The sequence below is a fragment of the Trypanosoma cruzi genome, genomic scaffold (assembly GCF_000209065.1).
Source record: "Trypanosoma cruzi strain CL Brener 1047053516851 genomic scaffold, whole genome shotgun sequence".
NCBI classification, from domain to species: domain Eukaryota; phylum Euglenozoa; class Kinetoplastea; order Trypanosomatida; family Trypanosomatidae; genus Trypanosoma; species Trypanosoma cruzi.
The window spans coordinates 529944-549520 of record NW_001849577.1 but is presented as its reverse complement, the minus strand read 5'-3'; the positions used below and the strand labels follow the sequence as shown (position 1 = coordinate 549520).

The window sequence follows — 19577 nt, the reverse complement described above, 5'->3', positions numbered from 1 at the left end:
TCGGTTGCCGACCATAGCGACACCGTAAATAACACGGAATCGATTGCGTTCAGGATTCACACCTGGTCCAGGCCGAAACTTAACCGCGCTCTCCGGAGTTTGATCACCCAGTTCATCCATCAAGCCACGGATTTGAAAGTACCGTGCGTCTGTCTTGAGCATCGACAACTGGTCCTCATTCAGCATGGTTAGCATCCGGTAACCGCGAAGATAATTAAGAATGAGACGAAAAGTGGCAGGGTCTCTATCGATGAAAAGCGCCCCCGTCTCATCTAACAATGGAGGCTGCACAACTTGGCTCTGTCTGTTCTTATCCGCCTCCTCCTCCTCATCGTCATTATCCCTGGAGGTGCCACTACTACGGAATCCAAGGAGGACGTCGAAATAGTTTTCTTGACCATCTTTACCGAGCAGTAGCTGAAGAGGAACAGTAAAGGTCTCGTCCCCGACGTTAAGACGTATAACGTCATATGGAGAGATGTTCCTCAGTGAAAGAATACTGCCCATCCCCACGGTTGACAGCTCTCGCTGCTTCAGAAGTGAGGCGACATCCCGCTCAATTAGCTGGCAAGCGTCGAATTGTCGTTTCAATTCATTCTGTATGTCTGCTGCCTCCGCCGCCGCGGAGATTGCTGACGGAAGACAGTTTGACTCCTGTGACTCGTCTATTTCATCATTTCGGGAGACGCTCTCATCTGTAATCATGTCGCTGCGGTGCGGTGTGGCACTCACCTTCCGAATCTCTTCGCCACCGTGACGCGGGCGCTTGTGCCTTTCCCGCGTGACGGTGCTTCGCTGCGGCATTTCCCCCCCTCTTCCTCTTCCTCCCACTCAGCTCCGACGCACTAAAACAAAAACAAACAAACAAAAAAACAAACGCACAGCGACAGAAACACAAAAGACTCTCGTTTCCCCTCACTTCTTTTCTTTGGCTTCCTTACTTTCGCCCTCCACTCACTAAGTTTGGTTCGTGCTCCTTGTTGACGAGGGAGAATAGGGTGTAAAGGAGAATACACAGAGCCACCGCCATCACAAGCATAGTGGAGCGCAAGGGAGGCCAAAACAACAACAAATCAGCAAACATTTATTTAACGTGTCGCACAGACAACAACAACAACAACAACAAAAAACGAACAAAAAAACAGCATGTCAGGCAAAATAAAAGAAAGAAAACTTTTTTTTTTCTTCTTCTTTCCTTTAATTCTCAAGCTCTCTACATGTACACGGCGCAAGAATACCGACACCAACCATTCTTTCTGCCTCTGTCTACAGATGCTCAACCTGCAGTTTCACCGTGTACGTCATCTCACGCCCATCAAGGTCTGAAAGCGTGATGGTCAAGACATGTTCCCCCACCTTAAAAGGAAAAAATTCAATATTCTCCTCGTAATACCTGACACCATCATTTTCATTCTGCTCATCCCCATTGGTTCCGCCACTGTTGCCCACACCAGTAGTAATTTTAGTGCCGCCACCGACAATGCTAGTTGTATCCACCGGACCACTGAGAATTTCGGCGTCCAGGTGGTTTTCCATGGAGAGGCGAACACGAAGCGGCACAGCCCGCTTCCACGGTGCGCTAGCATGCACAAGTATTGTCGCAGGCTTCATCACTGGTAGCTTGAAGGGGAAATGACTTGTCGAGGCGGCTCCACTTCGCCACTCGCCTTTGGAAGAGACTACACCACTCCCATCATCCGCGGAAACCATAATGCAAACCACAACATCTTCCAATGGCTCCATGCTCACCAACACATTTTCAAGGATTGAAAAGTCCAGAGCCAGTTCACCGCGACACTCTGGAAGTTCTCGCACCACCCACGGAAGTGGAAACCGACGCATATTCGATGGAATCTTTGTAATTTCTATGGGAGGAATGAGATACTCCGCACCTGCCACAATCATTGCGTCAGGGATGGAGGCGAAGAACAACTGACTACAAAGAATTTCAATGGTATGCAACTTGCTCTTGTTTTTCACCGTAATTTCAACATAACGCCGATCCCGTGAGAGCTCAAGAGAGGTCACAGCAACACTGGGAACATGAAAGACTCGAAGATTTGTTTCCTGAACACGGCGGGGAATAACTGCAAAAACAGGAACTGCACTGGGAACATTTTCTGGGGTAACAGGTGGCTCATATGGCAGTTCTATAGTGGTGCGGAACACGACCTTTTGGAAAACTACATGGTCATTGTCAGCTGGGGCAACCATCGTCACTTGCACCGGAAGGATATCGCCAGGGTACAGGCAATGCGAGTCTCCCTTCTTCGGTAGGGAATCGTACTCAAGGATGACGTAGAGGGATGCGGTACTCACTCGTTCCTTGCATCCAGTGCACGATTCCAACTGACACGACTCATCATGTGCTGTAAGATAAAGTTTTTCTATCGTCACCATGCCGGCATTCGTTAGGTAGAGCCGAAAATGAATTGTCTGACCCCCAAAAATTTCCACCTCATTGACTCCCAGCGTACATGAAACGTCAGGAAGTCGCTGCAGGACGGGAATAATGGTGGGGGTTGGCGACGGCATAAGAAAGGTTGAGCAGAGAGAGAGCTGCCCGAGACGAATCTCCACACCATCCACCACAAGATAACCGCGCATATTCGGTTGTACCTGAAGGCGCAATTGACGTTGTGACAGCGACGGAAGAATCACACCTGTCACCAGATAAGTTGACGGGGCGAGAGGCCCAAACACATGCCCTACGGTTTCATCGCTAACACGTCCGAGATCATCCAACGTCTCCACGGAACGACAATGAAGTGCGATGGATGTTAATTGCACATCTAGTCGAAGTGGATTCTTTAAAACCAACTGCACTTCACCCACAGTTCCAACAGACCACACCACTTGTCCCGGCGGCAAAATCTTTCCATTCAATGTGAGAACTGTCATTTTCAGCCGTCCGGTATCAATAAAGGTGAAATGGGCACCACTCAGAGGAACGGTTTTCGGTGCCAAATGGGGTGGTAGCGGGAGTACGTCCATGCTTTGCAACAACGGAGGTGGCGACAACGTGAGAGGTTCTATCAACGTGTTACTTTGCTCCAGAATGTCCATCAGCTTCTGTTGTATCTCACGACGGAGGATGGGGTAATATTCAAAGAGAAGAAGAGACGCCACGACGTTTTGCATGCCAGTATCCAAACCAGCCCCTGCCACGGCGTCAAGAAGTTGCATCAGTGGCGGCACGTCCTGGGCCCGATGGGCCCGATTTCCCGTAGCTCCTGTCTCACCCTTTTCGTTATCCACAGCATAGGAATTCCCTATTTTTTCCCGAGATAGAAAATATCCTTCTGCTGTCGGATCTTGAAACTCCATCCGTGGAAGAGAGATGCCGGCCATTCTACACGCACGCAACAGCAAAAAAACAGAGGCGCCATGGGCATTTGCCTGCTGCTCCGAGACAGCAGCCTCAACAACGTTAAAAATGGCCTTTCGCCAGCAACCAGACAGAGAACTCAAGTATGGGATCCGCCACCGCAGGTATTGCTGCATAGACGCCGGGGCGCTCTTTGCCGCTGCCCTCAGAACCGTTAGAGATTCCAGGAATTTTCGTTTATCTCCCTCTTCTGCAAAAAGTTCTGTACGCTTAAGTTGGATTGTCGCCTCTCGCTCCGGCAAACCGAACAGCGACCCTGGAACAGAGCGTAGCTGCTGCAATGCTTCCTGAAGGTAAATTTGCAACTCCACAAAACTCACGTGAAGGATCTCTTTAAACGCTCCACGTGCGTTCTTACAGGCATCTTCAACGCAAATACCTACCTCCTCCGTGTTATCCTCTTGAAAGAAGCGACGTATTATCGCAACCTGCCGCCGAAAATTTTCAATATGGGTTGATAGAGGTTCCTCCACCTCTCTGGGCAGTCTACGGTTAAGTGACGTGGCTGGTAAACTGTGTTTGAGCAAAGAAGTTGCCTTACGCTGATCCATTCGCACGTTTTCCACGATAATTTCCAATTGATTCAAAGTGGTATTCATATTTTCATTCCACACCGTTGCATCACTTTCGAGAGAAGAGAAAACGCCCTCTACCGCCGTTGTGAAATCGAGCAATGGGGCTCGTTGCAGGTAACGTAGGGACGCAAGGGATTCCAGTGTTGCTGAGCACCACAGTGCATCCGCTTCGGGTAGTGAGTCGTGATAGGCGAGTAGAGCGGCGTCCAATGCACCCACACGTAAAAGAAGGTCTCCCCTCTTTTTCGCCAAACGGGAATTTACAACACGGGCTGTAGGAACCTCACCACCTCCATTTATCGTGCCAGCATTCTCAGTGGTGGGCCATTTCGCAGGTGCCACATTTTCCACCGAGGCGCTAAGGGAGACGATGTGGGCGTTTACCTGTTGCACTATTGAGAGGGCAATTTCCGTCAACAGGTACCGCGCCACATCCTCCGCCGGCGAGTATGAGTGGGCGGGAAGAAAGACGTGTTGTGACATAGCTGCTTGTGCCTCCACCGTCGGATCCAACACGATACAGCGACATGTACACCCATTAAAGTACCGCTGAAAGACCAACTTCAGTGCCGTGAGGGCTTGACAAGGCTCGTAGTCGTGGCAGTTGAGGACCACTATCACGGCGGCAACACTTTTGTGAGCCTCCATTTCTGCCCACGGCGAAGCAACAATTGCGCTGACATTGGAGGCGACATGGATCAGCATTTCAAGCACGGCATCCTCCTTGTAGTACTCCGTAGCGGCCGGAAATACCCCACGGAGAGAGCGCATAGGCACAAAAGGATTCTCCAACAGCGCATGAAAAACACGCCTTTCAAAGCCGCTTGATGAATCCAAGGAATGCTCCCCATCCTTGACCGGGCAAGTAGTACTACTGCTGCAGGGACCAAAACTCTTGACACCCTTCTGCAAATCACGCACTCGTGTTTCCAAGGCACACTCTAGGCAAAGCGAAAATGGGAGCCAAAGGATCGGCGCACAGCGATGGGACCTTAACGACGTCGACGGCAGTTGCCATGCAGAAGAGTCAGCCGCCTCTTTCATCTTTTGTTCGGAGTCCCAGAGGCAAAAAAAAATTTGGAATGGAGTTATGCAGGCGAAAGAGCAACAAACATCAGTACCACGCAGTCACTTAACGTGACGGACATGCATCGAAGCACACACACACACAAATTGGAAGATAAAACACAAAAGGGACAAAAAACGGGCAAACAAATAAACAACAACAACACTTTGTAAAAAAAAAAAGAATTGGTAAATGACAACAAAAAGGTGAAACCACATCTCAGATGATATTTAAGTTTTCCCTAGCAGCTATATATATATATATGAGTGTGTCTTATGTATTTGTTTACAAAAGTGTGGATAAGTTGTTCTCCCAAGGGCTACCAAGTCTCTCTGATCCTCTTATTCTTCTCCTCGTGAAGTATCATCTCAAATCATTCATTGCGGTTAAACAAAAGCAGCTGTCCAAATGAGATGACACGCACGGGAAGCTCAAAGGCGGGTGAATTGTCATTCTCTGCGCGTAAAATGTAGTACAACTGTCCCTTCATCACCATCGGATTATCCGAGGGGTTGATGAAACTCAATTCAAACTGCGATGCTACATCGTCATCGACTCCTTCATGACAATGACGATGATGGTCACCACTAGCATCACCGTCACTGCGGGCATCGTCGTCATTGTTATCAATGCTATCGCAGTGTGTTCCGTTTCCTCTATACGGGTACTGGGCTAACTTCCAGACGTGGGCCGCATGTACGTAGCCGACGTCCTCAAGAAGCTCAGAAGACGCGACATCAAGTCGCAGAAAATATGAATTCACCACATCGATTCGGGTCGTGGGATCATGCGGCTGCAATTCAAACCTCAACATGAAAGAACGGTGGGCCTGAGAAAATGGAGAACCTTTCTCCACGCGCCTCCCCTCCATGGCTTCATCAAAAAGCCGCACTGAGACAGTGAGCGTAAGATCTGCGTTTTGGCAAACGACGCGACGCGGAACATGCTGCTGCACAAAATCCAACAACCGCTCACTGTTTCCTGCTGCGGCCACAATGGCACGAGAGTCCATGTTGAACGAACTTAAGTAATATGCTGCCAACGGGAATGGTGCGATGTGCCTCAGGACAAACATTTCCCTTCGGAGCCCGAGTTCCCCCGCTGATGCCACTCCGGTAGCGCACGTGTCTTCTTCCGTGTTGTCGTGAGATCTCCATACCTTTTCCGCTTCTCCATCTTTCGTGGGGTCCTTCTCTACAAAAAGCGCATCATCAAGAAAGTCCGTTTCGTTGAGTTCAGATGCCACCATTTCTGCCTCGTTCAGTATCGTTTGGGTTGACTCACTAAGCACTTTTTCCAGCCTCGTTTTAAGCCACGCCAGCTCGCGCATGTGAATGAACCGCTGCGCAACGGGGGGTAAAGGACGCGATGTTGACGGAGTGTCGCAAACGTGTGAATATGACAGTAACGCACGGTGGAGATCATCACAGCAGGCCCGAACAACGTGGGAGGGGTCCACTCGGTGCTGCCGCAGTAAACCGGAGCCGCAGACTTCACCAGAACTCGTGACTGTGCGTGAGGCGGCTTCCACGAGCGGGTAGGAGAGAATAAAGCGGATATCCTGCAGGTGATGGGGGAGACGTTGAGCGGCATGAATTCGCCTCAACAGCGATCTGTAAAGAGGAAGGAGGCTCATGTCTGGTTGCATCATGTGGCGTGTTACTTCTTTGCTTGAGAAGCTCCTTCAGAGCATCACCACAACCCTGAACGGAAAAAGCCACCCCCTCCAAGAGAAAAACAAAGAAGAAAAGAAGGCAACAACAACCACAACAAAAAGAGTCTGCTGGTAAGCGCAAGGCAGCAGCCATCTCCGCTTTTAAAGCAAGAGGGAGGGGAGGGGACGGTGCAGCCACGACAATAAAATATACAAATCATTCATGGAACGTTCACTTGTTTTTTTAATCTTCTGCTAACGACAGACTTCCAACCAGTAGGGCTAAGTGGCCCTGTACTGTTTGTGCGCCACACACACACACACACCGAGAAAAAGAAAACACGCAAAGCAATGGCAAGCAACCGGCCTCTCTTTCTTTCCTCTTCTTTCCCCAGTCATTCCTTGTTGCTTTTCTTTGGGTTTCCTCCACTTGTCACGTCACCGCCTTCAAAAAGAGAGCAATCAACAGTCCAATGATGAGAACAACTAAAAACAAGACGCAAATTTTGAATCCCCCCGCTTGCTGATATTCGGCCGCTCGTTGCAACTCCGCCTTTGCCTTCTGTACACGTGCGTGTGTGATTGTCATGTTGTAATCTATGCGGTCAATCACAGCGCCCTGTTCAATGACAAGTGTATTCATGTCCTTAAACATTTCATGCAAGGACTTGATTGACGCATATATCCTATCAAATTCTTTTACCCGCTCATCCACCATATGGTGATTCAGCAGAATGGTCTCCACCTGTTCTTGTGTCATGCCCTTCTGGAGATATTGATCCATCACGGCGTCCGTTTCCAGCTGTTGTTCAATGACACGTTGATGCTCACCACCCGCCCAACGTTGGGCCACCGCCTGCTGCTTTTTCACGTCCATCATGTAACGCCTTTGTCTCTCACGATAAATCTTGCTGATATTGTTAAGCTCATTGATAAGACACATTTTTACGTTCCGAAGAATACTCAACTCCAAGTCCGTGCCGCTATCAGGGAGATCACGCATGTAGGCGGTCTCCAGATCCTTCACGACCTTCTCACACTGTTTAAACAGACTATCAATGACGTCCTGAGCCCGTTCAATCCGCACCTCCTCTTGGCCCTCATCCCGGGTTGAGCTGAACTCAATCTTGAGGTGATTTCGCCGCAGGCCCTCGAGGATCTCCATTTGTTCCTGAATCTTTTTTTCTATGGCGCGGATGTCATCCATCTTCTCCACCCAAAGCGGGGTGACATATACACTATGCAACTGCTCCTCCTCCTCAAGTAGTCGCTGCGCGTCGGGGTGCCTCGGTCGAACACTACGGTACTGTAGAAACTCGGCGGTACGATCCCGTGACGCCATTGCAATGGCACGGATGACGAGGCTCCAGCAGGGCTGCTTCCTCGGAGATTTGCCAGGCGGAAATAAAAAAAGCAAAAAAACAAAAAATAATAAAAAAAAAGAGAATGGAGAGAGAAGAGCCGTGGCAGGAATAACGGGAGACTTCAGAAAGGAAAACCAAAAAAAAGGAGTAGAATCAAAAAGGAAAAAAAAAAAAAAAAAGTTCCGTGGATCAATTTGCGGTGGTGGAAGAACAAAGCACAACAACACCCCCACCACACACAAAGACACAATTTGGCTCCATCAACTGAGGCGTGTAACGTCGCGCGGTTGTGTTTTTAACGGGGTCTTCAGCCGCTCTGGCGCCAATCTGCCGTACCCGTTCCGCCCGCGTCCGCGTGTGTGTTTTCGCGTTCCGCAACGACATTCCGGACCTCGCACGGAGAGACGGGCAGGCCTCATGCGCGGCATCCAACGCCAAATCCACCTCCCGCAACCAACCCGATGCACGCTGAAACCCAAAGCATCCACAAAACCCCTCCCCCTTCCCCCACAGCAAAAACAACAACAAAAAACGTGGGTGTGGGTGTGTGGAAAGAATACATGAGAGGCAGGAGGAAGGCAATGGGGAAGTACTTCCAACATACATGCGCAACAAAACAAAACAAAACAAAAAAATATCAACAAATAAAAAACAGACTGCTGACGGAAGCGAAATCCATTTCTTCGTAATCTTTGTGCTTCAAAATAAATTCGCCTCCCACTCTTCCTATTTTTTTGCCCATCACCCAAATGCTCGATCGCAAACAACCAAAAAAAAAAACAAAAAAACTTTCGCACAAACTCAAAAAAAAAAAAAACCCCTCCAACATGATGCATTGATTGGCGTTTCACATGGCAGAAGCCGCAGACCAAAAGGGAAACGAAAAAAAAAAGGAGGAAGAAGAAGAAAAAAGAAGAAGCGGGACGAGTAAAGAACTCTTCTCCAAACCATTCAGTTATATTCCTTTTTAATCAGCTTTGCGATTGTCTGTAACTGAATGATGGATGTCCCCTCGTAGATGGCGCCAATCTTGGCGTCACGATAGAGACGTTCAAGACTGAAATCCCTCGTGAAGCCAATGCCACCAGCCCACTCAATTGCCTTGCTAGCCGTTTGTTCAGCCACCTGAGAGCCAAATAGCTTTGCCATCGCAGCCTCCTTCACAAAAGACTCACCCATTAACTTCTTTCTTGCCGCGTTGTACACCATAAGACGCGCTGCGTAGATGTTGGTGGCACACTGCGCGTACTGCATCTGCAGCGCCTGAAAATCTCCAACTGGTGTGTTGAATTGCTTTCGCTGGAACAGGTATGGCATGACAATATCCATTGCCCCTTGAGCGATGCCAACCATCTGCGCCCCGATTCCAATACGACCCTCATTAAGTGTTGCAATGGCAATCTGGTATCCCTTACCAACCTCTCCAATTACATTCTCTTCGGGAACCTCGCAGTTCTCAAAGTTTATCTCAACCGTCGAACTGGCGCGAAGGCCCAACTTGTCCAAGGGTCGGCCAACATGTATGCCCGATGATTTTCTCTTGTCCACCACAAAACAGGTAATCCCCTTGTATCCCTTTGAAGGGTCCACGTTTGCCATGACAAGAAAGATGTCTGCATAACCACCGTTGGTAATAAATATCTTTGATCCATTGATCACCCATCGATCACCCTTCTTCTCGGCACGGGTCCTGAGAGCAAAGGCGTCACTTCCACTCTCCGCCTCGGTGAGACAAAAGCACCCTACACATGATGATGCCAAATCCGGAAGAAATTTCGCGTTTTGCTCACTGTTCGCAAATCGAAGAAAAATATTGTTCACAAGGGTATTGTGTACATCCACAAGTACTGACACCGATGGATCAACACGCGAAATTTCTTCAATAGCCAAAATGCTTGAAAAAAAAGACATATCCCCACCTCCGTGCTCCGCGGGGATCTCGATGCTCATAAGTCCTGCCTCAAACAGTTCCTTAATGACCTCCTTCTCCATGGCACTTGCCTCGTCCATCCTACGAGCCCGTGGTTTTAGAACTCGGTCCGTAAACTGACGCACGGAATCCAAAAGCATCTTCTCACTCTCCGAGAGAAGAGTCACAGGAGTCGGAGTTTGTAGCGCGGCACATCGTGCAATACCGCAGTACCTAAGTCCCAAAGCAGAGGTGAAACGAAACATATTCAACAGGAACCAACAAATAAATAAAATAAATACTCACTTCTTCCCTTTCCCTTTCCTTCTCTCTCTCTCTCTCCCTCTCTTTTTCTTTCTAAAGATAAATATTGATGTGTATGGGAGTATATATTCTGCCTTTTCCCTAAGGGAGAAAGGGAAAGTAAATGGGGAAAACCAACAATAACAACAACAAAAAGGCTCAAGGAATGCCATTTCCCCTTCCCTCCCACCACCACCACTACCACCAGAAACAACAAAAGACTCATCATTGCCAACCTCGATGTACTCTCGTTTTTCTCCGGCAGGCCAGAGCACATGGAGCAATTACACCACCAGAAGTCCAACGGCGCACGAAAAGGTTTAACGCACAAAGCAAAACAACCAAAAAAAAAAATGTTACGGTGACGGACCCCCCTTTTTTCTCTTATAAAAAAAAAAAAAAAACGCGCAAGGCAGAGAGACACAAAGAGAAAGGAGAGAAAGAGGGGGAGGGCAACGTCAATACATATCGAACAGTAAAAGAGAAAGTAAAAGTAAATAAATATTTAATTTACTTTTATAATAATAATAATAATAATAATAATAATAATAATAATAATATACATATATATGTGCATGTATATATACATACAACTACGTGACTAATAATACGTGTATAGATAAATTAGATCTGAAAATCTACACGAACGTCAAAGTGGTCATCCCCGGGATCACAACAAAAAGATCACAGAATTCACACGCACCGAAGTAAATAACGAGAAACACACACACACACACAAAAAAAAAAAAAAACAAAAAAAAAAAAACCAACAACCGAAAAAAAAACAAACAAACAATAGGCTTCATTGCAGGTAAATCTATATCCCATTTTCAACCAAATAAGGTGTGGGAACATTCATTGCCCGGTGCTCACCCAGGATGTACCCCCTCTATCCAAGAGGCCCTACCGGCTCCATGGCGTTTGTGGGAGTAAAGCACAATCATCACAACAAGGGTCAAAAAGGCCCCATTCACAATAAAGGGGAGACCGCTCAGGACATGCGTGCGTGGTTGATTCTCAAAGGACCACGACAACAGTCTTCCAAGAAAAAGAGATGCAAAAACTTCTAATATATTCTGCAGGGTTCCCACGCATCCTAGCGCCAAACCAGCAACGCCGTTTTCCGAAGCAATCGCGGTGATCTTTGCGTTACATATGGTAGATGCAATTGTCATCATTGAGGTCAAAATGGAGATCAGGTACATTTGAGCACCTGTCATCGCTAGGGCGTAGCCCATAGCTACTATAGGAACCACAGCCAAAAGAACAAAAAGCACAGGTAATACAATATCGCTCGAGATCAGAAACCTGACGCCAATAAGTTGAAAGATCACAGTGAGAAGCGCAGAAAAACCTGCCAGCACACTCATCTCCGGTAATCCCCAACCAAGGCGAAAGTCCACGAAAAGCACAAGCATCATGTGTGTGTTAACGTTACCAACACGAAGGAGGGCCATAGCACAAATAAGATTCCTCAACAATGCATCACTGGATATAATACGTATGCTATTCATTACACCACCAGCGGAGTGAAACAAATTCGTGCCCTCTGTGTTAACAAATGCCGTGGGAGAATTTAATCGAAATTTGCTCGGGGGTTTTAGTGCCAAAGTAAAAATAACGCCCACAGCCGCAAGAGAAGACCCAAAAGTCAAAGCAGCAACACGTGAATAGTACCGACTAATCAACCCACACAAAAGTGAGGAAGTGAGCATCGACGTTCCAAAAGTCGCCCCAACATACCCAAAAGATTCCAACAATGCGTTACCGCTCAGGTAGTCTGACAGAAATGCATGCATTATTGTCGACGGAATAGAAATAGCTGCTATTCGAGCCACCCACAGCATATAAATTGAACCAGTGATATCGGCAAACACAACCAAAATCGTCGTGAAGAAAAAGAAAATGACCCACGGTGTCAAAAACTCAAGACGGCCAATACGATCCGAGAAGTGGCCGGTGAGAGCACAAAAAATCATTCCACTCACTGCCGTCGTGGCAGAAAAGAGACCCTGCCAAGTCGGTGCCACATCTTTTCCCACAATATCCTTCAGAACGAGAGGTGTAGCAACTTGCAACACGGCCCAAGAACCGATAATAAACCCCCAAATACTGCACAGTCTTAACAGGAGGACGCGGCTCTCACGGGAACAGTTATCCATCTCTGTGTGGTACCTAAAAAAATTAATCACAAAAGATGCTCTAAAAAAAAAAAAAAAAGGAAAAAAGAGGACTGAAACGAAACGTGGCTGCACACTCATCACACAGCCGCCATCAGCGGGTGTTCGTCCCCCTCCCACCACACGCACACACAGACATCCAGTGTTCGGTTAAAAATGTGTGCGTCCGCTGGGAAAAATCCAAAACACACGGACAAAAAAAAGAAGAAAAAAAAGTTATCCCCAGAGAGAGAGAGAGAGAGAGAGAGAGAGAGAGAGAGAGAGTACTAAAGATTATAAAGTGGACGGCGAAGAACAAACAAACAACCCCCCCCCAAAAAAAAAAAATTTAAATAAATAAATCGTTTTGATGTTCTGTGCGCTGGCACAGCCGAAGTAAAGATTTGCTAAACTAAAAAACGTTCAGCTACAATTGTTTGATAAAAAAAAAAGAGAAAAAAACGTGAACAAAATTTGCGTCTGGATGAGGCCTTGTCATTTCTTCCCACAAGAGACAAGACTACAACGAGGGGCGATCAAAATTTGGTTCAATGCGCCCTCCCCAACGGCTCCCAATTCAGATGAGATCCGCCCAACGCTCGTACACAAATGGATTCATACATCAGTCTACGAAAAACCGAGCTTGTTGTGGACGCAAAAAACAGCATTCTTCATTTATGTCCCCCCGCATCTGCCGGGCTTCCTCCCCCCTCGTGGAGGAAAGTAACAGGGGATGGGTGGGATAACAGAAGAAACAACAACAACCACAAAACCGCGCTCGCTGAAATCCACATTGCGATATCACGGAAGATAACAATCGGGTCGTGCAGAAAAAAACAAAGTGTTCAAACAAGACGCTCCTTCTTATTTATTTATTTTCACCTGTGCGCATATTATATATCCACAACTATTATATGAAGACACAAAAATGTATTTTCCTACAGGTTGCTATCGGGCCCAGTTTTGTTCGCCAAAGACACCACGAATGCGCCGTCCCCCATCACCACGGGGTAGACTTTGTTTTCCACGCCAAAACGTGCCTTAAACTTTTCACGCACGCGGCACACGACACTGTCCACGACGTTTTTCTTGAGAAGCAGAATAATGCAGCCGCCAAATCCGCCACCCATCATGCGTCCACCCGCGACTCCGGGTACTTGGTTGATGGTCTCGTGAATAAAGTCCAGCTCTGCCGTCGTAATTTTCATGAGCGTCTTCATACCCTCGTGCGCCTCGTTGAGGATGCGACCCGCCTCCCTGAACCGCTCCTCGTGTGTCAGGCCGGTGCTTGCATCTGTGAGAGCGATGAAGTCACGCGTGCGGATCTGCTCGGTGACGTTGTAGTATCCGCGCTCAAACTCGCCGCGGGTGAGTTGCTTCTGACAGGACTTAATGAAGTGGACAGCGTCGCCAGTAGTGGTGTACTTGTGTGGATCACGCACAAGTTCGGTAAAGGTGAACGGCTTTCCACCCAGGATTTGCTTCGAGATCTTCTCCTGCGCCTGTTCCTGGTCGCTCCGCACTGTGTTGTAAGTTCCAGACGTTGCCCCAAGCAGGTCGTGCTTGATCATTGAGTCGATGAGAAGGAAGCAGGCATCATCACCCGTCACTGGTGTGATGTCGCAGAGTTTGTGTGTCAGCGCCGTACAGTCAAGCACCATAAACTTATTCGAGACGGAGAAGGCGGAGGCAAACTGGTCCATGATACCAACCTGCACGCCGCAGAACTCGGTTTCAATGCGACGGCCTTGCTTCACAAGCTCAATCATTTCGTCGTGCGACTCACGTGGGAGGATGGCGTACCGACGACCCGGCGTTAGCTGAGGGTTCTTGTAGCGACCGGTAATCGTCGTGCTGAGCGCGTTAAGCAGCGCGATACCAAACGAGGCGGATGCACTCATACCAGCCCCCATCTCAAGCGTTCCGAGGATCATCATGCAGATGCCCTTCAGAGGCTCAGCCCCAAGCTTCACGCCGTGGTGCGAAAGCCGAATCGAAGTCGCGCCACGGATGAAGGTCGTCCACGCCTTATTGTGGTCCTTTTCGCCGAGGTGGCCAAGTTCAAAATACTCATCGCGAGTCGTAGAAAAGCGTAGCTTGTGATCAGTGATGTGCTTCACGCGGCCCACAAGGATGTGGCAGCCGTCCCCCACCGCCGCAGGGCAGACGTACCCGCCCATGTAGTCGACGTGCTCGCCAATAAAGTTGACGCGTCCGGGAGCAAAGGCAAATAAAATCCACTCCACATCAGAGTCATCGTGCGCAGAAAAAGCTTTCATGAAAAGCGGCTTCAGCTGGCTCAGGGTTTTGTCGAGACGCCCATCCGTGTAGCTGAGGGGATTCATGATTGATCAATAAACAGTAAAAAGTATTAAAAAATAAATTTTCTCTTCGTTTTTGTTTTTTTTTTTTGAGATGGCAAGAAGAACCAAAAAAGCAGTGAAGCGGCAAGAAAGGATGGGGTGAACGGAAGGAAACACAAACTGATCACGGAGCAGCAGACCCCAAAATGTAGTGACACCAGCAGAAAAGCCCTGTGCTACATTTACTTGTACTGGTACAAAGGGCATGTGTGTTTGTCTGTGTGTGAGAACTGGGTGCACACTCCACACCACAGCAATTGTCACAACCTCACATCTACGTTTCAACCGATGGCCTATGTGGGTCCAAATACGGGGAGGAAGCAGGGAATTTTACTGTAGATATAATGTATGCAAGTTGCTTTTCCCAACTATTTCGCCTCTCAGCACGCTTCTCCAACGCGGCGCGAAACACACCCATGTGAATCCAGTGAACACATATAGAGACCCATACGTGCGCCAACGAACAGAGAATACAAAAAAGATTCAAAGAAATCGTGAAAATACATATCACGGCGTTTGTTTCGGAGGCTTTAATCCAACCGTTAGCGTACAGGCTCAATTGTCCTGAAGTTGCCGGTAACAGTGCGAGAACAAAGAAAAAGTAACAGCGTCTAATTTCTCTCTCTCGCCTGCTAGAGCTAATGTGTTCGATCATTGTGCGAAGTGCTATCTGAATAATTCCTTGTGTCATAATGAATAGAAAAAATACCCCTGCGATAGTGGCGTAAAGCGCAACTGGTGGTGAGGAGTTGTACGCGAAGAGGGGGCGCCAGTATAAGTAGTACGAACAGCCATTCAGGATAGACAGCAGAGCCACGGCCACTGCGACTAAACCCATGCGGCGGGACAAACCCCTAAAGTGGATGCGAAGCTGCGCCCCTACTTGGCTCTCCGGTGTCTGTGTCTCGCGATCAAACATTTTCCCGCCTTGTAGTAAATTTGTGCAGAAGTGGAATAAAAGGAGGATAATACACCTGTGTGTGTGTGTGTGCGTGTGTGTGCAACACTCGGGGTTATTTATCAATAAGATATAAAAGTAAAAAACACGTATTTTTGCAATGGAAAGTGGATAAAAATCTACATGCCCCTCGATTCTCGTTCCCTTGTTTTTTTCCCCCCTCCCTCCTCCATTCATGTTCTTGTAATATACAACGCATTTCTCCCCAATTTTATCTTTCTCTCCCTCTCTCCTCTTGCACGTAAAGGTTTCAGGCAGTATACGTAACGGGCATCTCACACATCAACGGTAACTCGCGGCCGACGTAGTCGAGCCCTTTCCTCAATGAATTCAGCACTTCCAACGTGCTATCCAGTTCTACGCGCCGTTGATGTGCTTCCTGCCGTGCCTGCTGTAGCTGCTGCTCCATTTCTGACCTCTCCAATGACAACTCGTCAAACTCCTTATGAAGAAGTTGGTGCCGCCGATCGAGATCGCTGTATTGTTCCCGACTGACGGAGTCCAATGGACAAACGGCCGTCATTACGGTGCTGTTTAATCTATGCTTGAGCTCCTGACATTCCATGCGCCAGCGCTCTGTCTCTATCTTCGCCTCGTGGTGACGCTGCTTTAAGGAGGCGTTCTCTTCCGATACCTGCTGGAGCAGACTCTCCTGATCCCTGAGAATCGTGTCCATCGCGCGACGGAGTTCCGTCTCTCGTTGTTTCATTTCATTCTCAAGGCGTTGCATCTCGTCCTGATGTTCGAAAAAGTGATGGTGAATTCTTTGCTGATGCGCCCGTTCATGCCAAATCAGTTTCTGCTCCATTTTTACCATCGCATCACGCAGAGCAGACACCTCTCGCTCGTGCTGACTAGTCTTTACCTGTAGAAGAAGTTGCGACTCCTGTGATTGCTTCTCCAACTGTATGCGTTCTGCAAACGACATGCTTGGGGACGCAGTTCCCTTCGGCCAATCCGCCTCAAAGTGGCGTTGCCTGTCAACATCAAAGAAGAACTCTTTTGGTTCTACCGTCTCAGCATCCCTCGGTGTCTGCAACAAGTGCTTGTGCGACTCTCCGTCTGCTCGCTCGCACAATTTCAAGGGCTCGCATGTCGTCAAAGCACAAAAAGCCAAACGTGCGACATACTCATCGACAAAGAAGGCATACTGACCAAAACATCCTCGTGCAATGCTAAGAAGTAATTCAAGAAAGCGTTCGGAAGTAATGGTACCAAAAATGTGACTGTAGAGTGCCAACCAGCGGCTCAAATTTCCACCTTCTTTTAGTTCACAGAGGCTTAAGACCAGGTAGCAGTAGGCACGTGCATACGACTGGTCTTTTGACACGACGTAGTAGTGCCGTGTGCGTGTTAATTCCGGATCGTCAGGGGTGACATCATCAAGCATGAACTGGAATAGATGCCCATACTCCGAAATGCTCTCAATCCGCCTCATAAACTCCATGGGATCCTGCATCCTTTGCCACCTGTTAAAAAAAAAATAGACATATAACAATTCGCGGAAAACGTGGGAGAAAAAGAAAAAAAAAATAGGTATAGAAGAGGTGGAGACAAAACATATCAAACTAAAAAAAAAAAAAAAAAAAAAAAGAGGTTAAGCTGAGACACAAAATCACATTGTCTTCCTCGCTATTCAAAAATATCTGTCGAAAGGGGGGAAACATAATAAAGTAGTCTTCGTAGTATTGTTAGTGCTGGAAACAAATGACTGTCGCCTCATTCATCCGCACGTTCGTTATTCGCCACGCCAACATCAATAACAACAGGAGCGCTAGCCTCCCTATGCGCCTTTTCAGGCGGCCGCAGCATCGCAATAGGGGATCCATAGCGGGCCCGCTCAAGCGCCCGGACCTCCTTCGTAAGATCCGGCTCGGCGGGTGCTGGATTATCCGCGAGGGCTCGAACTTCTCCGGTGGAGGCGTACTGCGATAGGCGTACACCCAGGTGCCGACCACCATTCTTCTCATAGTAGGCCTCACGGCTGCCAAGAAAAGTCCAAGGCAGCGGGTGCATATTAACGTCCACAATATCGGGAAAATATGGCACTGTGTACGGTTTCATGAGAAATGCAAGCGGTCGGTCGGCTTCATATCGGCCCTTGTTCGAAGCCCTACGCACACCCACGTTGGGACGACGAAAAAGCATGTCCGCTCGGGGGCAGACAAAGTGAGCCTGAGTAAGGTATGGATTCTGCGGATCCTCGGGGCATCGCATAATGTTTGACTTTGGATGTTTTGTTGGTATCACGTTCGTTGGCCACACAAGTGGATTGCGCCACGGACTTGTCTGTTTTACGTAACTCATCAGGGCATTGTTTGTCAACTTCTTGCAGAGAGAAGCAAAGGCCACTTCTCGATCAGGATCAAGTAGAGCGTTGGAACAGCCTGATGAATGCATCTCCACCATTGATGTTGACTCTTTCTCGCTGCGTTCACTTCTGTTATTGTTGTTGTTGTTGTAGCCATTTTTAATGCTGGACGCCACAGAGATTTTGTGCTCCTCCACTTTGCCTTCTGAAGCAATTGTTCTCTCCGTGCTTTCCACCGCATCTTCTCTCTCTGTTACTCCTCCTGCGGCCCGCTCCTGCCGTAGTTCAGCTTCCCACGCTATCAGGTCTTCCTGAAGCTGCGTAGGCGGCAAGTCCAACTGACGTACTGTGCCGAGTTCGCGTTGTGACAGCAGACGTTCCGACAGTCTTTTTGCTTCTGTCAGCGTCAGGCGTTCGGTTGGGACGGCGTGCATGCAGTTCATCACCATGTCAAAACGCAATGCATCGATACCACCCATGTGGTACGCACTGGTGACAAGTACGGGGTGAGTGATGTCATGAAAAAGTAATTCCCTTCGGATATCCTCTAGACGAAACGCGTCATTCGATTTTGTCGTGTCGAGCTGATCGCCCTTTGTCAGAACAATTGTAAAGTTCGGCACCTCCTTTGAAAGAAATCTTAGAATGTCAATGTCTTGGATGTATACACCGTGCTTATAGTGCACATCCATACAGTAATATAGCATTTTCAAACTTGGGCGGTACTGCACAAAGTTGCGAAGCAGGACGGCATGCTGCAACACAGTTGACCACGGAACGGATGTACCGCCAAACCCTGGCAGATCCACCACATTGAACACACCGCCCCCAACGTTAAAGAAGTTCATTGCATCACGACGTAACTTGACGTTTGAGCGCCCAACCTCGCGTGAAGCCCGAAAAAGGGAACGAAGCAGTGATGTTTTGCCGACATTCCCACGCCCCGCGAGTGCAACCTCAGGCATGGCAGCGTTGCCATCAGGCACAAACGAGATGTTTGTTGCGCAGCAGACATGTTTGTGTCCTCGGCTAAATATTTCATTGGCAAGTTGAGCCATGATGACGTCTCGGCCACTCAAAGTGGGGTTGTTCATGGATGCCTTTTGGGATTCCTCGTGTGCAGCGATCATCCTTGCCCGCTCACGTCGTCTTTTTTTCATCCGGTCCATCCACATTTGACGTTGCACTTTCTTTGGCCTTCGTATGTTTTTTGTCGTTAACTGCCGTGTGACACATGCCTCGGTGAGCGAAAGCGCCGAGGACGTGCCCGTTTCCCGCTGCAAGAGGCGCAGCGTCCACCACATTTTAGGGAAACCACGCAAGCTGGTGAGAGGGGCAGAAAAAGATACATGAAAAAAAAAAAAGAGAAAACAATTCGCAGTGGGAATCCATGCACGTGTGCTTGAATATATTTGACGCTTATATGTGTGAGAGCAACGGGCGAGCGTGCGGGCAGAACTCCACTCCCCCACACCCACTGAGAAACAGAGCGGAAGGGGAATATTGACAATTCAGTCACATCGCGTT

General features: G+C 48.3%; 9 protein-coding genes across 9 annotated transcripts, besides 18 other annotated features; all 9 read right to left on the bottom strand.

Moving 5' to 3' along the window:
• On the bottom strand, positions 1–804 carry Tc00.1047053508465.149 (hypothetical protein, conserved; the record flags this gene model as incomplete). Its single annotated transcript, XM_808866.1, has 1 exon — positions 1–804. A coding segment is annotated over one exon (804 nt), but the record flags the coding sequence as incomplete, so codon positions are not given.
• Positions 1–10070: a sequence feature (heterozygous, Esmeraldo-like haplotype).
• Positions 855–878: a microsatellite.
• Positions 1105–1126: a microsatellite.
• Tc00.1047053508465.140 (hypothetical protein, conserved) lies at positions 1267–5007 on the bottom strand (the record flags this gene model as incomplete). The annotated part of the gene is made up of 1 exon (XM_808865.1): positions 1267–5007. One exon carries the CDS (start codon positions 5005–5007, stop codon positions 1267–1269), a length of 3741 nt encoding a protein of 1246 aa, XP_813958.1.
• On the bottom strand, positions 5403–6680 carry Tc00.1047053508465.130 (hypothetical protein, conserved; the record flags this gene model as incomplete). The annotated part of the gene is made up of 1 exon (XM_808864.1): positions 5403–6680. One exon carries the CDS (start codon positions 6678–6680, stop codon positions 5403–5405), a length of 1278 nt encoding a protein of 425 aa, XP_813957.1.
• Tc00.1047053508465.120 (syntaxin, putative) lies at positions 7117–8025 on the bottom strand (the record flags this gene model as incomplete). Its single annotated transcript, XM_808863.1, has 1 exon — positions 7117–8025. One exon carries the CDS (start codon positions 8023–8025, stop codon positions 7117–7119), a length of 909 nt encoding a protein of 302 aa, XP_813956.1.
• Positions 8086–8226: a sequence feature (T-rich).
• Positions 8658–8679: a microsatellite.
• Positions 8904–8966: a sequence feature (CT-rich).
• Positions 8999–10222, bottom strand: Tc00.1047053508465.110 (acyl-CoA dehydrogenase, putative; the record flags this gene model as incomplete). The annotated part of the gene is made up of 1 exon (XM_808862.1): positions 8999–10222. One exon carries the CDS (start codon positions 10220–10222, stop codon positions 8999–9001), a length of 1224 nt encoding a protein of 407 aa, XP_813955.1.
• Positions 10071–10577: a sequence feature (areas merged during assembly that could not be assigned to a particular haplotype. This can correspond to areas where the two haplotypes were merged or to regions with more than two copies in the genome that were merged during assembly.).
• Positions 10267–10304: a microsatellite.
• Positions 10578–17749: a sequence feature (heterozygous, Esmeraldo-like haplotype).
• Positions 10778–10819: a microsatellite.
• Positions 10997–11025: a microsatellite.
• Positions 11129–12520, bottom strand: Tc00.1047053508465.100 (uncharacterized protein; the record flags this gene model as incomplete). The annotated part of the gene is made up of 1 exon (XM_808861.1): positions 11129–12520. The coding sequence occupies one exon, from the start codon at positions 12518–12520 to the stop codon at positions 11129–11131; it is 1392 nt and encodes a 463-aa protein (XP_813954.1).
• Positions 12664–12703: a microsatellite.
• Positions 12755–12781: a sequence feature (AT_rich).
• Tc00.1047053508465.90 (galactokinase, putative) lies at positions 13357–14763 on the bottom strand (the record flags this gene model as incomplete). The annotated part of the gene is made up of 1 exon (XM_808860.1): positions 13357–14763. One exon carries the CDS (start codon positions 14761–14763, stop codon positions 13357–13359), a length of 1407 nt encoding a protein of 468 aa, XP_813953.1.
• Positions 15757–15782: a microsatellite.
• Positions 15990–17198, bottom strand: Tc00.1047053508465.80 (hypothetical protein, conserved; the record flags this gene model as incomplete). Its single annotated transcript, XM_808859.1, has 1 exon — positions 15990–17198. One exon carries the CDS (start codon positions 17196–17198, stop codon positions 15990–15992), a length of 1209 nt encoding a protein of 402 aa, XP_813952.1.
• Positions 17310–17332: a microsatellite.
• Positions 17459–19354, bottom strand: Tc00.1047053508465.70 (hypothetical protein, conserved; the record flags this gene model as incomplete). Its single annotated transcript, XM_808858.1, has 1 exon — positions 17459–19354. One exon carries the CDS (start codon positions 19352–19354, stop codon positions 17459–17461), a length of 1896 nt encoding a protein of 631 aa, XP_813951.1.
• Positions 17750–17821: a sequence feature (areas merged during assembly that could not be assigned to a particular haplotype. This can correspond to areas where the two haplotypes were merged or to regions with more than two copies in the genome that were merged during assembly.).
• Positions 17822–18849: a sequence feature (areas merged during assembly that could not be assigned to a particular haplotype. This can correspond to areas where the two haplotypes were merged or to regions with more than two copies in the genome that were merged during assembly.).
• Positions 18850–19577: part of a sequence feature (heterozygous, Esmeraldo-like haplotype) that runs on past the window's edge.